Source organism: Hermetia illucens, chromosome 5 (assembly GCF_905115235.1).
Source record: "Hermetia illucens chromosome 5, iHerIll2.2.curated.20191125, whole genome shotgun sequence".
Lineage (NCBI taxonomy): Eukaryota > Metazoa > Arthropoda > Insecta > Diptera > Stratiomyidae > Hermetia > Hermetia illucens.
In genome coordinates, this window is record NC_051853.1 from 114,374,221 (window position 1) to 114,392,994 (window position 18,774).

Here is an 18,774-nt window from a genome sequence, read left to right on the forward strand (position 1 = left end):
CGATACTAAACGATCAAAAGGCCAGCCTCAACAAAGGTGGCATGATACGCTGCACGATGGCTAAAAGCCTCGCGACTGCATCCAGATCAAGCCTTTGACAGATGGGCCAAACAATCCAGACGAACTGACGCTTCTGAACAAAGCAAAGGCTGAAGATAAAAAAAAATCCATATGCCTTTTCCTCGGATTGTGATGTTCCCTAAAGAAAGAGAATGTAATTTTTTTGTAATATGGGAAACTGGGTATATGAATGAAATTTTAAATTTTTAAAAATTTTACGTTGTGTGTCCATCTTTTCTACTCGGAAACGGCTGGACCTATTGTCACAAAATTTAGTGAGAACATGAGTTCTGTAAATCCCCAGTGGACTCACATGCGAAAGGGAAGTACAACTTTTTTTTTTTGAATACACCGTGTAAGGTATCAAATGAAAGGACACCTTTCGAAACTGGTCTTCGACATACGGTTAAACATATAGGTGTGGGAGCTCAAAAAAACTGAAACAAGAACCAAAAAATTTAAAAGAAACGTGAATTTTACAGCTAAATAAAATCTTTTAATGATATATTACCATATTTTGAAAGCTTGTCCGAAAGTCCCCTTAAGTTCCTCCTAAAAGTACAAAATTAGGTCCAGATGATATCATAGAGTATAATTCTAGTTCGAAGGAAGGTCAACTATCATTATCAAACAAGAAGGTGAAGATTTCAATTCATACGACTTTACCGCCCTCTAAGACTTATGTGACGTCACAATCAGATATCAATTCCACCGTACTACAATAAAGTAACCTTCGCATGAAGTTAGTTATTTGTATATACGTATCAATTCCTTCACATGCAATTAACATAGTATGCTGATCCCAAGCCCAGGTAAAAAAGGAGGGTTTGACGCAACACCCTTCGTACTATACTCAGTAAAGTAAAAATCAAATGCTGAGATCAGTTAAAGAGATAAATAAAGTATAGTTGGAATTATCCCACTATGTTGAATCCTACCTGATCTCCTTGGTGACAGGTCCCGCGACATACCGACCAAGAAAATGTATCCAATGTCCGTAGAAACAAAATGATCGGACGCGTAACAAGCCTTGGAAAAATGCTAGGGCGTCCACCTCCGTCGACGTGGCAAGGGTTTTTGACGCATGGACGGCGTCAGGACGTAAGCAAGTGAGTCCGAACAAAACGAATAAAAGAAATATGTGTCTACACGCTAAATGTTGGCACCCTAATTGAAAAGACCAAGGAACTCGGAAGATCCCTTCGGAAAAGGCACACTGACATCTGCGCTCTGGAAAAAAACCCGATGGTTTGGTGCCAAAAGCCGCGACATAAAACGCAAACGCTGTCTATAGACTTCTCTAGCTTGGTATCCCACACACTCAATATGGTGTTGGCATTGCCATCTCGGAGAGTTTTCGTGATACCATTAAAGAAGTTGAACGATATAATGATTGCCTGATGGAGCTCACTATTATATGAGCTGATCGCATTATTCACTTCTTCACCGAATACGCATCACAGACAGGTCGACCTAATGCCGAAGAAGATGCCTTCTGGCAACTTCTCGATGGAATGACTTGTCACGTGCTTACTGATGACTATATCATCATTGCCGACGACCTTAATGGCCAGGTGTACGAAAAGGCAGACGGTAACAGGTGCCATGGGAGAAAAGGGTTTGGAGTGCGCAATAAGAGTGACGAGGGTCTAATCGATTTTGCGGATACCCATGGCTTTGTATAATACTTATGAATAGATGCTCCATCAAACGATTGTCTCATCTTCTTACATTTTATAGTGGGAACAGTAAAACGCGAATCGACTATATTCTCATAAGACGCCGACATTTTACCACCGTCACTGATTGCAAACTGATCCCTATAAGACTATCGCACCTCATCAACGGCCGTTGATTGCCGTCCTGCGAATTATGTCACCAAGAAAACGGCGTGAGTAACACACTGGCCCGCGGTGCATTAAATGGTGGCGATTTCGTGAGAAGAAATCATCTCGCGTACATGATTACTAACCATTACGAACGTGGAAGAATCGTGGAACCAAATGAAAGACACGATCCACAAAGCGGCCTCTGCAACCCTCAAGGTCACCAAACCAGGCAAGCAGTACATCAGCCGAGATATCTGGCTTTGGAGTGACGACATGGAAATGAAGGTCCGAGAAAAGGAACCCCTCTACCACAAGTTTCTCAACGATAAAACGCTCGCCAATTGGCAAATTTATAAGAATGCCTATCGGGAAGCAAAGAAAGCGATCGCTGTTACCCAAGCAGAACATTACAAAAATCTTTACGATAAACTGAACACTCGAGATGACGAGAGCGATCTTTATCAACTTGCCAAAAGCCGAAACCAACGCGCACAGGATATCAAACACTTCTGTTGCGTTAATAACAAGAACAGTATTTTGCTTACCAACCGACGAGCGGCGACTGAAGAATTTGTTCATTCTCCACTTCGATAATTATTGCCGACATTTGGACCAGTTCCACCTGTCAGCGCAATTGAAGTCGAGGAAGCAATAAAACAAATGAAACCGGGGAAAGCAAAGGACCTCACGACATCAAATCTGAGCTCTGGAAAGCGAGGGGCTGGGACCCAACAGTGGCTCAGTGAATTCTTTAATCGGGTTATTCTGGAAGGTAGAATATCATCTAACTGGCAAGAAAGAACCACATTTTCAATATGGAGAAATAAAGGTAATCTAGCAGTATGTTCTTTTACCATGAAGATTTTTGAACGCATTCATGACAACTGTATTCGCGTAATCGTTCAAATAACCGTGAATCAAACCGTATTTGTCAAGAACTGTGGAGCTACTGACGCAGCACACGCTACGCTGTTACTCATGGAGAAACAGAGAGAAACACCACTATCTTTACATTGCATTTCTAGATCTGGAGAAAGCGTTTAACCATGTTCCACAGGTAAGCTCTACGACAACACTTAGTGCGAGAAGAGCTCGTGCACTGTGTTCAATTGCTCTACCACAATCCGAAAAGTAAAGTTCGCAGTGTGGCGGGTGTATTAAAACCGCTTGGTGTCTATGTTGGAGTCCATTAAGGAAGCGGCCTCCGGCCACTCCTCTTTGTTCTTGTCCAGCACCCTATACACTGCTTTATACAGATGATGTTTTCCTAGTGTCTAATAGCAAAAATGATCTCGAGTAACTTGTTCAAAAATGGAAAGATCGCCTCATTCACGGTCTTAGATTGAATCTAAATAAAACTGAGTTTTTGACGACCGATCCCCTTGAATTGGGCCGCTCTTGGCGGAGAGTTTTACAGTAATTGTAGAGTCTCGAACGGGGGGAAAAATGAAATCCTTTACCAAGGAATCAGAAGCTCTTAGTAGTCTTTTATGCTCGGATTTCTTTCCGGAGCAGGCTCCCGGCTATTTCACACGAAACCTTAAAAGTTGACTTGGGTTGCGGTTAAGTTTTGGCACTCAATAATGAATTCATTAATATACTAAATGTTTGTTGTATATAACCCTACACTAGCCTTTGTTTTCCCAGCTTTATTCAACTGCATACGAACAAGTCTGCATGGAGTAGAGCTACACTGCCCAAGTTTAGCCCACATCACCGGAATCTTTGAAGAAAATGAACAGCCAACGCCAGTCGTCGTTTTTGATGTGGAATTTGCTGATAATGACGTCGATTCATTCAGAAAGCGAAAATTTTATAATTATGTACACTTTTAACGTCTGTTTTACCAACACGCATTTTGTGCAATTGAACGAATAGGTTCTTGACCCAGTAGATAACCGAAACTTCCTTATTGTTCTGTTTTACCACAACAGCAAAAAAGTCTATTGCTCTAATATCTCGAAGCATTTTATAATCGAAACAAGTCACAATATTGGAAGCTTGACGCTTCGGGTGTAAAGGTTTTGTGCTCAAGGAATTTGCCTTTTTCTTCAAACTTTATCTCGTTCACAAGCGCGGTCGCCTAGTCTTGATCGATTTCGCCATTTCGTTTTATCAAATGCCTGATCTGGATACAATCTCGAGGCGTTTAAATCCCCAAAATGTGTCACGCCACTAGTCCAACGAAACATCTTCGCCGCCATTACAACAGGACGCCTTTCATTGTGTTGCCCGACTGGGCAACACTCAGAACCATAGAGAGCGGCAGGATGTAAGACATTGCGTTAAATTTTAGATTTGAAACGTTCGTTGATACATCGATCACAAAGAACACCAGTTGTTGAATGCCACACTGCCGGTGGCGGTGATTGTGCGCGTTTAATGTATGCCAATTGAAGTTCTCGTAGGTAAAGCCACTGAGGCTTGTCGATCCGTACTGCCAGCGACCTTGAAATTATAGTCGGGGGAGGCAAAGTATGTCAGGTCAGTTAACCTGCTGGCTTGTTTATATTGACTGGAGCCTCTCAACCAATCGAAGGGCGACAAAACTCGTTTGGAATTCTAGGTTCCAAAGAAGTTGAGTTAATCCCTCCTCACCAGACATAAGAAATACTTATCCCTCATATGTCTCAACTATAAGGTAACCGCAACCATATCAATGGAGGTTTAATTACATAATACAAATTTCGATAAATTGATTCATTGCATATGAAATTCACCACCCTTTGCTGCCTTTGCTGAATGAAGCAATGTTTGATTCCTGGAAACATGTCCACAAATAAAGTATAAAGTTTGATATGTATTATATAAATTTATCATTTTATAATGAAATTTACATAATACTTCAAATTAAACAATGCTTTTGCATTCCGCTACTAAAAGAATATTATTAAAAATTTGTCCAAGGAGGTCAAAGTCATTGTTGGCAAAATTATTTACTTTTAGGGGCACTGAAACGTCTCCCTTTTCCCCTTAAACCCCTCCAGAGATAGTTATGGTTCGACCAAATTCAACTTTTTTTCATTATTAAAAAGGAGCTGAAAAATTGTTTGTATTAATTATTAAAATGGATTTACTCTCTGTCTGTCTTTTTTGACATTGGAAGGTAGAAAGATTTAAAACATACCGCTGGTTCCTACCATCTGGTTATGTGAGACTTTTACTCACTACAATTATGTCCTTCTCAGACTGCTATTTCGGTATTTTCGGTATTACGTCGCGGGGCAGGATTAGTTATGAACTGGGGATCGTGTCGTCATTTACTACTTTCCTCTGAAGCTCCTCCTGCCTTAATAGATTGTGAATCATCATCACCAACGGCGCAACAACCGGTGTCCGGTCTAGGCCTGCCTTAATAAGGAACTCCAAATATCTCGGTTTTGCGCCGAGGTCCACCAATTCGATATCCCTAAAAGCTGTCTGGCGTCCTGACCTACGCCATCGCTCCATCTTAGGAAGGGTCTGCCTCGTCTTCTTTTTCTACCATAGATATTGCCCTTATAGACTTTCTGGGTGGGATCATCCTCATCCATACGGATTAAGTGACCCGCCCACCGTAACCTATTGAGCCGGATTTTGTCCACAACCGAACGGTCATGGTATCGCTCATAGATTTCGTCTTTGTGTAGGCTACGGAATCGTCCATCCTCATGTAGGGGGCCAAAAATTCTTCGGAGGATTCTTCTCTCGAACGCGGCAAAGAGTTCGCAATTTTTCTTGCTAAGTCTCCGAGGAATACATGAGGACTGGCAAGATCATTGTCTTATACAGTAAGAGCTTTGACCCAATGGTGAGACGTTTCGAGCGGAACAGTCTTTGTAAACTGAAATAGGCTCTGTTGGCTGACAACAACCGTGCGCGGATTTCATCATCGTGGCTGTTATCGGTTGTGATTTTCGACCCTAGATAGGAGAAATTGTCAACGGTCTCAAAGTTGTATTCTCCTATCCTTATTATTCTTCGTGTTTGTGTTTGACCAGTGCGATTTGATGTTGTTGGTTGATTCGTCTTTGGTGCTGACGTTGCCACCATATATTTCATCTTGCCTTCATTGATGTGCAGCCCAAGATCTCGCGCCAATCGCCGCCTGCTCGATCTGGATGAAGGCAGTTTGTACGTCTCGGGTGGTTCTTACCATGATGTCGATATCGTCAGCATAGGCCAGTAGTTGGGTGGACTTGAAGAGGATCGTACATCTTGCATTTACCTCAGCATCACGGATCACTTTCTCGAGGGCCAGGTTAAAGAGGACGCATGATAGCGCATCCCCTTGTCGTAGACCGTTGTTCATGTCGAATGGTCTTGAGAGTGATCCTGCTGCTTTTATCTGGCCTCGCACATTGGTCAGGGTCAGCCTAGTCAGTCTTATTAATTTCGTCGGGATACCGAATTCTCTCATGGCCGTGTACAGTTTTACCCTGGCTATGCTATCATAGGCGGCTTTAAAGTCGATGAACAGATGGTGCAACTGTTGTCCATATTCCAACAGTTTTTCCATCGGTTGCCGCAGAGAGAAAATCTGATCTGTTGCTGATTTGCCTGGAGTGAAGCCTCTTTGGTATGGGCCAATGGTGTTCTGGGCGTATGGGGCTATCCGGCCTAGCAAGATAGTGGAGCATATCTTATAGATGGTACTCAGCAACATGATACCTCTATAATTGCTGCACTGTGTGATATCTCCCTTTTTATGTATGAGACAGATAATGCCTCGTTGCCAGTCGTCAGGCATTGATTCGCTGTCCCATACCTTGAGCACAAGTTGATGAACCACTTGGTGTAACTGGTCGCCTCCATATTTAACCAATTCGGCTGTAATTCCATCGGTTCCTGGCGACTTATCATTTTTTAGCCGATGAATTGCACGGACTGTTTCTTCTAAACTTGGTGGTGGCAGTATTTGTCCGTCGTCTTCAGTTGGCGGGACCTCCAACTCGCCGATGTTCTGATTGTTCAGTAGCTCATCAAAGTACTCAACCCATCGCTCCAATATGCCCATTCTGTCGGAAATCAGATTTCCTTCTTTGTCTCGACAGGATGAGCATCGAGGTGTATAAGGCTTCATCCTGCTGACTTGTTGGTAAAACTTCCGCGCCTGGTGCGGTTGCTCCCTGTACTTTTCTAGTTCACAGACTTGTGTCGCCTTCATTAATTTTTCCACCAATCTTCAAGTTCTTTCAGAGACCAGCATGTCAATTTGCGTCTCCTCTCTGTGTGCAGGAAACTTTGGGCAATTAAAAACAACATGATCCGCTTCACCTAGAATCATCTGCACGTCACGGCCGAAACGATGAAGGTATGCACAATCCCCTCTGTGGCCACTTAGGAATTATATTGGATCGTAACAAACTTCTCCATCCCTTCGTTTGATCAATTTTGAGATATCTGCAATAATCCTCTGATTCCAGAGTCCCTTTAGGTGAATCATCTCATCTTTTTTGCTACCCCCAAATAGATTCACTTCGTGACAATTGTTGACGATAGGTAGAGAACTCGCCGATTGCATATAATGGGTCACAGACATGTCAACCCTCCTTTGCCAAGGTATCAATAGGAGCTACGCCTGCTATCGCATATGGTGCTTCGTCTGATGTTGTACGGTAACCATTCGACGATCTTCTTCACGGCTTCCAGGACTTCTTCAATAACTATCTCGGGAACTTCGTGGAAACTTACCTGAGCGCTGGGTAGGTTCAATTGACTTGGAACTTGCGGGAAAAAAGTACTAACGATATATGGCAGCAAATCAGGGCTCGTGATCGACGTTGAGGGTTCACCTTGATCTATGCCCCATTGATCGAAATCCGCTTCCTTCTATAATACAACCTCTTGAAGTGCTCAGTTTTTTTCTCTACAGATGGCTGCTTGTAGTTCTTTTCCGCGCACTCGGTTGTACAACTCTTCAGACTCGGGCCAGTTACTGTTACATTGGATTGTCTCCTGGCTTTTTGCCTGCCTGCTTTTTGCACTGCTATTCAGTTTCAGCATTCGTTTCTTGAGTACAGTACGAGGTGACATGTAAATGTCAGATGATTGTCGTATCCTTACAAGAACTGGCGTCACCTTTCCTTCTGCGTTTCCCATCGGTATTCGGTATCGGTGTCTTCTGCAGAAGTATTTTTTCGAACATTGTCTATCTGTTCGTCCGTTTATACGTTTGTCTATTGCAAGCAGTTTTCCCAGAAATGGTTACACCTATTGGTATGAAATCCGGTAGACAGCTTGACATTGTGAGCCCACATACATGCGGGGAATTACATTGCTCCCCATACATACATCATAACCAACGAGAATAATTGATATTCGAGTGAAATATTAAAATGCCATTCCATTCCATTCTCCCCAACCCTTTTTAAAGCTTTGTGTAAAACAAAACCCTGTTAAAATCGACTCATTGTCTGTCTGTCTGTCACACACATTTTTCTTCAAAACGGTTAAACCGATTTGAGCGAAATTTGGTCCGCATATAGTAAGTGACATAAATTTCCATGCAGTTTAAAGGGGGTTTCCCATACATGCAAAGGGGGATTAAATTTTTTTTCACCGAATAAAATCACACCAATGAAACAGTTCGATTAGTACTTTCAGAAGTTTTGACATTTATTAGAAGGGCGGGGTGGAAGTTGATGATTTTGTTAAAGAAATTTTGAAAAAAATATGAACTTCTATATGGTGCCTAAGTCTCGAAATACTACATATGATATCTACTCAAATTAAAATAATAATAATTAAAATAAAATAATAATAGTGGAATACCATGGAAAATTCGTCTGGAACGTCGACGGGACTCACTAAGGCAGGACATTGCTAGACTGATTCAGATCAGCACTGGCAGTGCCAGCCGACGGGTGAGAAATAAAGTGCAGAGGGTTTACCGGAACTATGCCATCCCCTGTGAGACACCCGTTGTTGAAATTCTGGACACACTAAAACAGAAACTTTCTGTCATATGCAGTCGGTTACGACGGTATGGCGAAAGTTATTCCAGACGTGTCCAGAATGCAACATACGCAAGGAACCAGCGGAACTTTTTCAGATCTCTCAACGAATCCCAACAGAGCGCCCAGACAATACAGTTCTCGGTGACGGAAGCGAAAGAGTATTGGGGTAGACTTTGGGGGTTACCTGCCCAGCATGCTGAGCATGCTGAGTGGATCACCGCCGAAGGCACCCGCCATGCCAATACACCTGGCATGAATTTCGCGGATGTTACCGAAGAGGAAGTTCGACGAGCCATAAACAGCTCGAAGAACTGGAGGGGCCCAGGTCTGGATCGGGTGCAGAATTTCTGGTATAAGAAATTTACCAGCGTACACAGTCGGTTGGCACGCAGTATAAATGAGGTCATGAGTCGGCCGGAGGAATTTCCACCTTTCCTCACTGCTGGGATTACCTACCTTATCCCTAAGAAGGACACGGTGGAGGACCCCGCATACACAAGACCGATCACTTGCTTACCAACCCTCTACAAATTCATCACGTCCATTATTAGTGGAAGGATCAATGCGCACCTCGAGACCAACAACATTCTGTCCGAGGAGCAGAAGGGCTGCCGAGTTGGGTCAAGGGGTTGCAAAGAGCAACTCATTATCGACTTGGTAGTTGTAGGACAAGCAACTAGAGGCCAAAGAAACCTCTTCAGTTGCTATATCGATTATCCCAAGGCTTTTGATAGCGTTCCGCATACCTGGCTAATCGATATCCTACATCTGTATCGCATTGATCCGAAACTAATAAAGTTTTTGGCGACAGTCATGGAAGGGTGGCATACCACCTTATCAGTGCGTACATCTGAGGGTGCTAATACCTCAGAGCCCATCCGTATACGGAGGGGCATCTTCCAGGGGGATTCTTTGAGTCCTCTTTGGTTTTGTATGGCACTGAACCCCCTTTCATGGCTACTGAAAGATGCTAGAGGGCATGGTTTTGCAATAAAATATGGCCTACGTGCTAAGTGCGAACTGACACACTTGATGTACCTAGATGACATCAAGCTGTATGCTGGTACTGACAACCATCTTAGAAGTCTGTTGCGAATAATAGACATGTTCAGCCGTGATATTCGGATGGAGTTTGGATTAGACAAATGTCGAATCCAAGCGATCCGCAAAGGTCATCACGAGCCGCATGCCGGACATAGCATTGGTGACCTCCACATCGAAGCTATGACCGAGACAGACTTCTACAAGTACCTAGGAATTCTGCAAGGAACCCATGCTCGAGTTGGTGATCTGAAGGAAGCTCTGCTGTCCGAATTCCTGCGACGTGTAAAGCTGGTGCTGAAATCGCATCTCTCGGGGAAGAATAAAATAAGCGCGTTGAATGAATTCGCCATCCCTTCACTGGCTTATGCATTCGGAATATTGCCGTGGACGAAGACCGACCTGGAAAACGTCCAGCGGCGGATACGGACAACTATGTCCAAATTCCGAATGCATCACCCAAAGTCTGCCGTGGAGCGGATGAACCTGCCTCGTGACATCGGAGGTAGGGGTGTGGTTGACGTGGCGGCACAACATCATCGCCAAGTCGACTCGCTGCGCGCTTATTTTTACAGCAAAGAGCAGGCGAGTCCCTTGCATGCGGCTGTCTGTAAGGCAGACTGTGGACTGACTCCACTTAACTTGAAGGATCGATCTTTCAATCCTCTGAGTGGGGTGAAGTCGGACCAAGAGCGGATCGATGAATGGAAGTCGAAGGCAATTGCACGGTAAACATGTGAATTGTCTTTGGCAGCCATTTGTCGATTTGCATCTGTCGAACAGGTGGCTGTGTGCTGGGGAGTTCTTTGCTGAGACGGAGGGGTTCATGTGTGCCATTCAGGATGGCGTGGTCGCCACCCGAGCTTATAAAAAGCTCATCATGAAAGAACGGGTGGAGAACGACCAGTGCAGAATGTGTGGTTCGGCGTTAGAGACGTTGGACCATCTCATTTCTGGCTGTACTGTTATGGCACGGGTGCAATACATCACCAGGCATAATGCTGTATGTAAGGTTATCCATCAAAACCTTGCATATAAGCATGGGCTGATCACGGGAACATGTCCGGTTTACCGATATGAGCCGCAAGCAGTACTTGATAGTTCTGCTTACAGCATGTATTGGGACCGGCAAGTTCTGACTGATCGCCATACAGCATACAACAAGCCTGACGTACTGTTAGTTGACAAGACGGGTCGCTCCGCGTATATTATTGATGTTGCTATCCCCCATAATAGCAACATTGAACGAAAATACGTGGAGAAGAAGGTGAACTATGAGCCATTGGCTCGGGAAATCAAAGAAATTTGGCGTCTCGAGCGGGTGGTTGTAGTTCCCATAATATTGTCAGCTACAGGTATTGTACCTAAATCCCTGACGGCTTCCCTTGATGTCCTGGGACTTTCGCACAGCCTGGTTCAAACCATGCAGAAGTACACCATTCTGCATACGTGCTCGATGTTGCGGGGAGTACTCGACGGATTCTCCCACTGACCTACCACCGGCCACCACCACCAGCGCCCCTTTAGTTTTTAAGTAGGTAGGATCGTCCGAGCCTAAATGCTTGGCACTTAGTGCTAGTATTAGGTAAAATCCGGAATCTGCCGAGATTGTGATAACTCGGAAATAGTGTATTACTATGTATGTTTTTGGGTAATTGATTAGAAACACCCCTTAAGTTTTTCCTTGAGTTATAAAAATATAGACTTTAGTATGAAGCCTGAGATCCCCAAATATATTTCCATAATAAGCAAACAAAACCTTTCATACCCGAAGCGTCTAGGTTCCAGTTTCCGACTTACTTGTATCTGTTGTAGATTAACTTCATCACATTTGGTAATAATAGTGAACCCTCAGCGTGAAGCATATGAGGTTGACTATTATCAATCCAGTGCTTTCCAGATCAAATTATTTGCGTAAAGGATTTTGAAAAAAATAGAGAGTACGGGAATTTTTAACTGTGTACTGAACTGTCATGCACTCATCGTTCCTGCATAAGGAAACGCAAAACCGTTTATACCTGAAGTGTCTAGCTTCCGGTTTCCCGACTTATTTCTATATAATTTATGAGATACTTTATCAAAATGATTAACTTTACTGACTGGTAGGTTCATTCAGTAGCTGAGTGCAATTGTATTGTTCACTTTAAAGTATTACGTAAGTTTCGTTATGAAGTGGTTAATTTGATAGTGAGCTTATACTTGAAATACACTTTGCAATACCTGCTTTACGGAATATCTTCTAAAGGAGTATCATTGCGGTTTTGACAGGTCTTGAAGTAACTGTCACGTGCCCCAACTTGATAAACTTATTCAAATTAATTTCGAGCATAAGATCCAATAAGATTTGAGTGCTGGCGTACACATTAATGGATTCCAAAACGCTCGCACCAGGTGCTGAATTGGTCACTTCGGAAATTTCAGAAAGACAAGTGATCGTTTGGGGTTCCGATGAATAAAATGCGCTCGTCATTGAAAGTAGAAAATACTTTTTCCTTAAAACTATGTGTTAGAACTCTGTGAGCAACCTAGAGTAATTTCAAATGACAGCTAGTGTTCAATGCTGTTTCAATGTTAGCAGATGAAGAGAAAAAACAACAATTTTCGAAAAACAACAATTTTTTATTTACAAAAAGAATCAACATTAACTAACTTAGGGACTACCTTCACAGTTAAACTTAATCTAAGGTATAGCATAAAGGTTAATCTAACTTATTACTAAAAAAGTTATGTGCATAAGTATTTACATGTCATTTTGGAGGAAAAGTCGAAAAAAACCTCCACTCGTTGAGCATAAATAAAAACAGGGTTGGACTGGGAGGGAAAAGGGACTGCGGTAGGATGGGTGACATGCGGAAGAGGGATGGGAATTAAAAGCTGGGAGGCGCGCTAATGATGGGTAGGTTTAACAAATTGGGAGTCGGAGAAATTGCCTGTGTAGAAGACTACTCTACCTAGGGGATCGAAAAGACGATTCTGGGACTGGAGAGATAAAGGGATCTGGGGGAACAGATGAGTCCGATGAAGGTTATCTTCAACGATTTCGATTGCATGGCTTTGGAGATAAGAGGTTTGGGATGGGATTGACACTTGACCAGGAAGTTGAGGGCATGACGGGCAAGGAAGGCGTTGATGCGTGGGGTTTGGCATGACTCGTGGAGGATCTGGCTGGAAATGTACTTGTAGCGGTCTTCGTTTTTAAAGATGTTTGCGCAGTGGCGATAGATCCTGCGCTCTTCGAGGCAGAGTCGCTCCATTTGGGATGGGAGCAATCAGACCAGAAAATAAAGCCAAAAATGTGGAGTGGGCAGATAAGCTGGTTATAACAAAACAGCTCAACCTTTTTTTGAAGTTGGGATATTGTATTTAAGGATATGATACAAGGACCTGAAGGCACCAGTTGCACAGCCTAGAGCGTTCGCTATATGAGGGACGTGGGAGAGGCGGGAATTCATTGTCATTCCGAGGGAAGTGACTTCTTTAACGGCAGGAATGGGCTCATCGTGGATTGTAGGTGACAAGGACCTAATGTCACTCCACATTTTCGGTGTCATTCTCATATTTCCATGGAAGACAATGGTTTCGCACTTGTCGGGATTTAAGGAGAGTTTCCAACGGGTGGAATTGTGGTAAAGTTCGTCCAAATAAGCATTCAGACGCGCTTCACCACGGGAGATGTCTTTGGTGGCTGTGTATAGGATTAGGTCATCCGCGTATTGGAGGATCCGGATGAGACACTGGTGTGGAGCTGGTTCGGGGATGTCTGCGGTGAACAGAGAGAAAAGGGTTGTAGACAGGACTGAACCCTGAGGAATGCCGGCGGGGTAAGTATAGGGCGAGGAAAGGTTCTGCTGGATGACTAAGGATTTCGCCCATCTAGAAAGCTAAGAATTAACTTACAGAGGTGCGGATGGAAATTGAGGGTTTTGGAAAGCTTGTACGTGAGTCCGTATTGCCATACGGAGTCGAAAGCTTCCTTAGGTCAAGGAGATAGACTATGGTGGGTGTCCTCCGATTGATACCTAGGAGGATATCAGTCTTGAGGACAAGCAGTGCGTGCTCAACCGAGTGTTTAGCTCGGTTGGCGAGTTGGAACTCGGGGAGAGTGTTGTTGGAAGTACAGTGCTCGTCTATGAGGGATTTGATGACCCGCTCGAAAAGTTTGGAGGAGGAAGATAGGATGGAGATAGGTCTGCAGCTTAAGTAGATTAAGGTTTTTTTTTGGGATGGAAACCATGCGAGCACTTTTCCAATCGGTGGGGAAGTGAGCGTTGACGAGGCAGTGGTTAATGATAGAGGACAGTGTGGTGGAAATGTTGGGAGCGCACTTTTTCAGAGCTATGGAAGGGATTTTGTCGAGACCCACAGATTTTTTGTTCTTGGAGGCTGTAATTAGAACTTCCACTGAACTTGGGCTGGCAAAGTGGATGGGAGTGGCAGATGAAGAGAAGATGACGGACTATAATATATAACAGATCTGTAATTCGCTGAAACCACCACCACAGCTTAAAATCTGTCCCACCTTTTGCTGGACATACCGGCAATTCTAAGTTTCTTTTGGCTAGCGAAAGTCTTTATTTTTCGATCCTTTTGTGAGACCCATCAGTAATTCAGTGTTCCCTCAACTAGCTAAAGCTACATGTCTTCTCTTGCTCCTTCGGTCGTTGGTTCAACACAAATTATAGCTTTAGAGCTTCCCAACTACAGTGCATCTCTAGAAAATAAAATCTTCTCACCATGTCATCAATAATCAGTAAGTGTAAATGGGTTCAATTTCAACAATCATAACATTGAATTTTTAAAGAAGTTAAATACTCTGACCTTTCTCACGATGTCACTCGCATACAGCTAGTCCCATGTTGGTCAGAGATTATTGTGGTTCTGGTATCCTTCAAATATTAAAAATCCTAGCGTTCCTGCTTGAAATGGAAACGTATGAGTAAAACAAGAAAGGAAACAATAGTACAACATTGGAAAACAAAGGCATATATATCAGTAAATTCATTGGAAGCAAGCCAGTTGGTTAACATTCGTTCAATAGTTCGTTATGGCTTTAACTGAGTCTCGGCATATTCCGTTCTCCAGCGCAAAGTCCTTAAACTTTCTTTGGATGAGCTTGCGAATTTTGGGACTGTACCCACCTGAAAAATATAAATATCTGTACTATTGCTACTCAGCCTCTATAAACATTTTGGTGACAATTGGATTCAACGTTTCGATGTTTATTTACGCAGTGAACTACGAGAACAAGAGAGATCTAATTTCGAATCTCGCCCAGCTTTCGGGCAGCATTATAGTCAGTCTTAAAATTTTGAATACGTATCTTAAACGTGACAAATTGTTTGAAATCAGAAAGCTGTTTGCGGAACTGGATTCACGCGTAGTTGGCGACGATGAAAAAGAATATTTTGAATATATATTGAAAATTGGGCGTGGATTCTTTTTTGCATTTTCATTTTTCTGCGGAATGGCAGGTTTGGTTTGTGATTTCCCAGCCATATTCGATACGGAACGGCGACTTGCATATCCAGCTTGGTTTCCTTGGGACTGGAAACATTCTACAGTTGGGTTTCATATAGCGAATTTCCATCAAGTTTTCTCGCTTTTCACAGAGATAATTCAGGACGTGATGTGTGATACATACCCGGCAACTCTAATGTGGCTACTGAAAGGACATTTGCATGCTCTAGGAATACGAGTGCGAAAGATCGGGTGGAATAAAGAAAAGTCACTTAACGAAAACTACCTGGAATTGAGACAGTGCGTTCGGGAGCATCAGACATGTTTCAAGTGAGAAACAAAAAAATATTTCATTTTGACATTCACTTTGAAGTAGCTCCTTAAAATACACTAAGCGCCCTCACTACCGAGTTACTAACTGCACTGGTGATTCTAATTTCAGGGCTTTCCAACTCTGTTGCAATATAAACTCGCGGGTTATGCTGTTGCAGTTCATCTGTACACAAATCATTCTTTGTACCACTGCACTTTACCTAATATTCTACATTAGCGATATCTACAAAAGTATCTACCTTGTGGGATACTTTACATGCATGGTATTAGAAATTACATTCTGCTGCTCTTGCGGGACTGAACTAATGGAAGAGAGCCTTGGCTTCACTGAAGCATTGTATTCATGTAACTGGATGGACCAGAATTCGAAGTTCAAGCAGATTCTCATCATTTCAATGGAAAACACTCAAACCGCTTGGACGAACTATGCTGGAGGAATTATCAGTATTTCCCTAACAACATGGGTCACGGTAATTCCGCATGTCCATATTTTTTACCCTCGTGATAAACTATCCTTACTACAGGTTTTGAAGTCGGCTTATTCATTATTTGCAGTGTTTGGAAGAAGCTTATAGGCTTTGAGCTTAAGTTGGATACTACAGTTTGCCTTCGGTTAAGTACGCCGATAAATTTGATAGATAATTTCATTCTGCGTTGTTTCTAAAAAACCAATAACAACAAATAACCAAAAAAGAAGCAAGAATCCTCATTAGGAGCAGGCACTGCACTGGTAGTTTAAATCACAAATTTTCATTATTTTAGTATTCTTCAGTTAGATCACTTAGCAATTTTGATCACTTGTTGTGCCATTACTGAAAAATAAAAACAGTTTTCTGATTTGAGTGCGAATAATGTCTCTTTTTATTTGTTTATTTCCGACTCTAATGGAACATAAATATCAGAACCTTCTACGTTTCTTTTCTAGCTATTTCCTTCTGAAATATATAAGTTGCATCAACGTCTTCGTAAATAATTGAAATTGAAACGGCACAAATACGTAAATACTTTTCTTTAACATTTCACGACGGGGTCCTTTCCCTACCACCTCCTCAAAAATAGTGAGGGTATATTCTCCTTTTTGCGAGCCTTGCCCCTCCTCTCTTGTGAATATCGAGTCATATAATTTTGCCTCCCAATCCACCTACCATTTTTTGGAGGAAAGGCAAGGAGGAAATAGGCAAGATTCCAAAAAATGCAATTCTCAACAACAACAAATCACCAAAATAATTTTAGATGTTATGATCAAGTTATTTTATCATCGCAAGTATACATTGCTTTCCGGTAGCCTTCTCTTTCTTCAGAATTTGTCCCGTTCACACGTGGGGTCAGCTCGTCGTGATCGGTTATGCCATTTAGCTCAATCAAATGTCTGATCTAGATGCAATTTCGAGGCTTTTAAATCCCCATTCAACGTATCAAGCCGCCTTTGTTTCGGCCGGCCTTTTGGTCGTTCACCATCGACTTCGATGTTCAATCAATCTTAGCAAGTTAATTCTCGTTAGCGCGAATTACGTGACCATACCATCGAGGACGACTCTCTCGTAGTTTTTCCACAATCGGTATAACCCCATATCGATCACGGATATCCTCATTTCGGATGTGATCAAAACGTGTGACGCCACTAGTCCAGTGCAACATCTTCGTCTCCATTACCGCAAAACGCCATTCATTGTTTTTTATAGTCGACCAACACTCAGAACCATAGAGAGCGACAGGACAGACGACATTCCGGTAAATTTTAGATTTGACACGTTCGTTGAAACGTCTGTCACAAAGAACACCAGTTGTGTAACGCCACTTTATCCAGGTTGCACTAATCCGTAAAGCAATTTCATTATGCAGTCCTTCATTGACTGATAGCGTTGAACCGATGTATTTAAATCACTCAGTTCTGGGCAGATCACTGCCGCTGACAGTGATTGTGTCTGTTTTATGGGTCGTCAAAAATTCAGTTTTATTCAATCTGAGACCGCGTTGCATGAGGCGATCATTCCATTTTTGGACATGAGATCATTTTTGCTATCAGATGCTAACAAAGCATCATCTGTATAAAGCAGTGTATAGGGCTCTGGACGTTGGATCTCCCGTGTGACAATGTCCATAACAAGCACAAAAAGGAGTGGTGGGAGGGCGCTTCCTTGATGAATATCAACCGAGATACGAAACGGTTTTGATACTCCCGCCACAGTTCGAACTTTACCAGCAATTGAACCCAGCGCACGAGTTCTTTTAGCGCTAAGTGTTGTCGAGTTCATGTGGAACACGGTCAAACGCTTTCTCGAGATCCAGAAATGCAATGTACGGTGTTTCTCCATGCAGCGTGTATTGCGTCGTAGTTCCATACTTCTTGACAAATGCGGCTTGATACACGGTTATTTCAACGATTTCGCGAATACGGATGTTGCGTTCAGTAATTTGAACATTCTGCTGGACTACCTTTCTTTTCCAATAACTCGGGTATTTTCTTGCAGTCAGACAGTGTTCTACCTTCCCGAATAACCCAATTAAAGAATTCACTGAGCCACAATGTTGGGTCCCAGCTCTTCGCTTCCCAGCTCAGATACGATGTCGTCTGATCCTGTGGCTTTTCCCGATTTCATTCGTTGGTTTTATTGCCTCCTCGACTACAGTTGCACTGACAGGTGAAAATGCTTGAAATTTTTCAGTTGAAATCTACTCGAAGTATTTTCACCGTCTGTCCGTTGCGGTTCAACGGTTGGTTAGCAAAAAATGGTTCTTGTCAATAACGCAACAGAAGTGTTCGATATCCTGTGTGCGTTCGTTTCGGCTTTTGGCAAGTCGATACAGATCTCTTCCGCCATCCCGAGTATCCAATTTATCGTAAAAATTTTTGTAATGGATCGCTCGGGAGACAGCGCTTTTTTTGCTTCCTGGTTGCCATTCTTATAAATTTGCCCATTGACGAGCGTTTTATCTTGTGGTAGAGGCGTTGGGTGCGTTTGGGCGGAGCACAAAGATGCATCGCTCACCGCAGCGACCAGTGAAAGAGGCAACGAGGGCTGATATACCCGATGAGACACTGGGGCGCCCAAATAAAGAGGAAGCCTCATCAAGTGGTGCGACTGACCGTGCGGGGATGGCAACTCCACTACCTT

At 43.0% G+C, this 18,774-nt stretch overlaps 2 protein-coding genes across 2 annotated transcripts in view; both read left to right on the forward strand.

Annotated features, from left to right (window-relative positions):
• Nucleotides 1–18,774, forward strand: part of LOC119657613 — a 168,080-nt gene that overhangs the window by 10,785 nt on the left and 138,521 nt on the right. The gene's annotated exons all lie outside the window — the stretch shown is intronic.
• LOC119657614 (odorant receptor 2a-like) lies at nucleotides 14,895–16,499 on the forward strand. Its single transcript, XM_038064616.1, has 3 exons — nucleotides 14,895–15,655; nucleotides 15,768–16,128; nucleotides 16,183–16,499. The coding sequence occupies exons 1-3, from the start codon at nucleotides 14,913–14,915 to the stop codon at nucleotides 16,231–16,233; spliced, it is 1,155 nt and encodes a 384-aa protein (XP_037920544.1). The 5' UTR covers nucleotides 14,895–14,912; the 3' UTR covers nucleotides 16,234–16,499.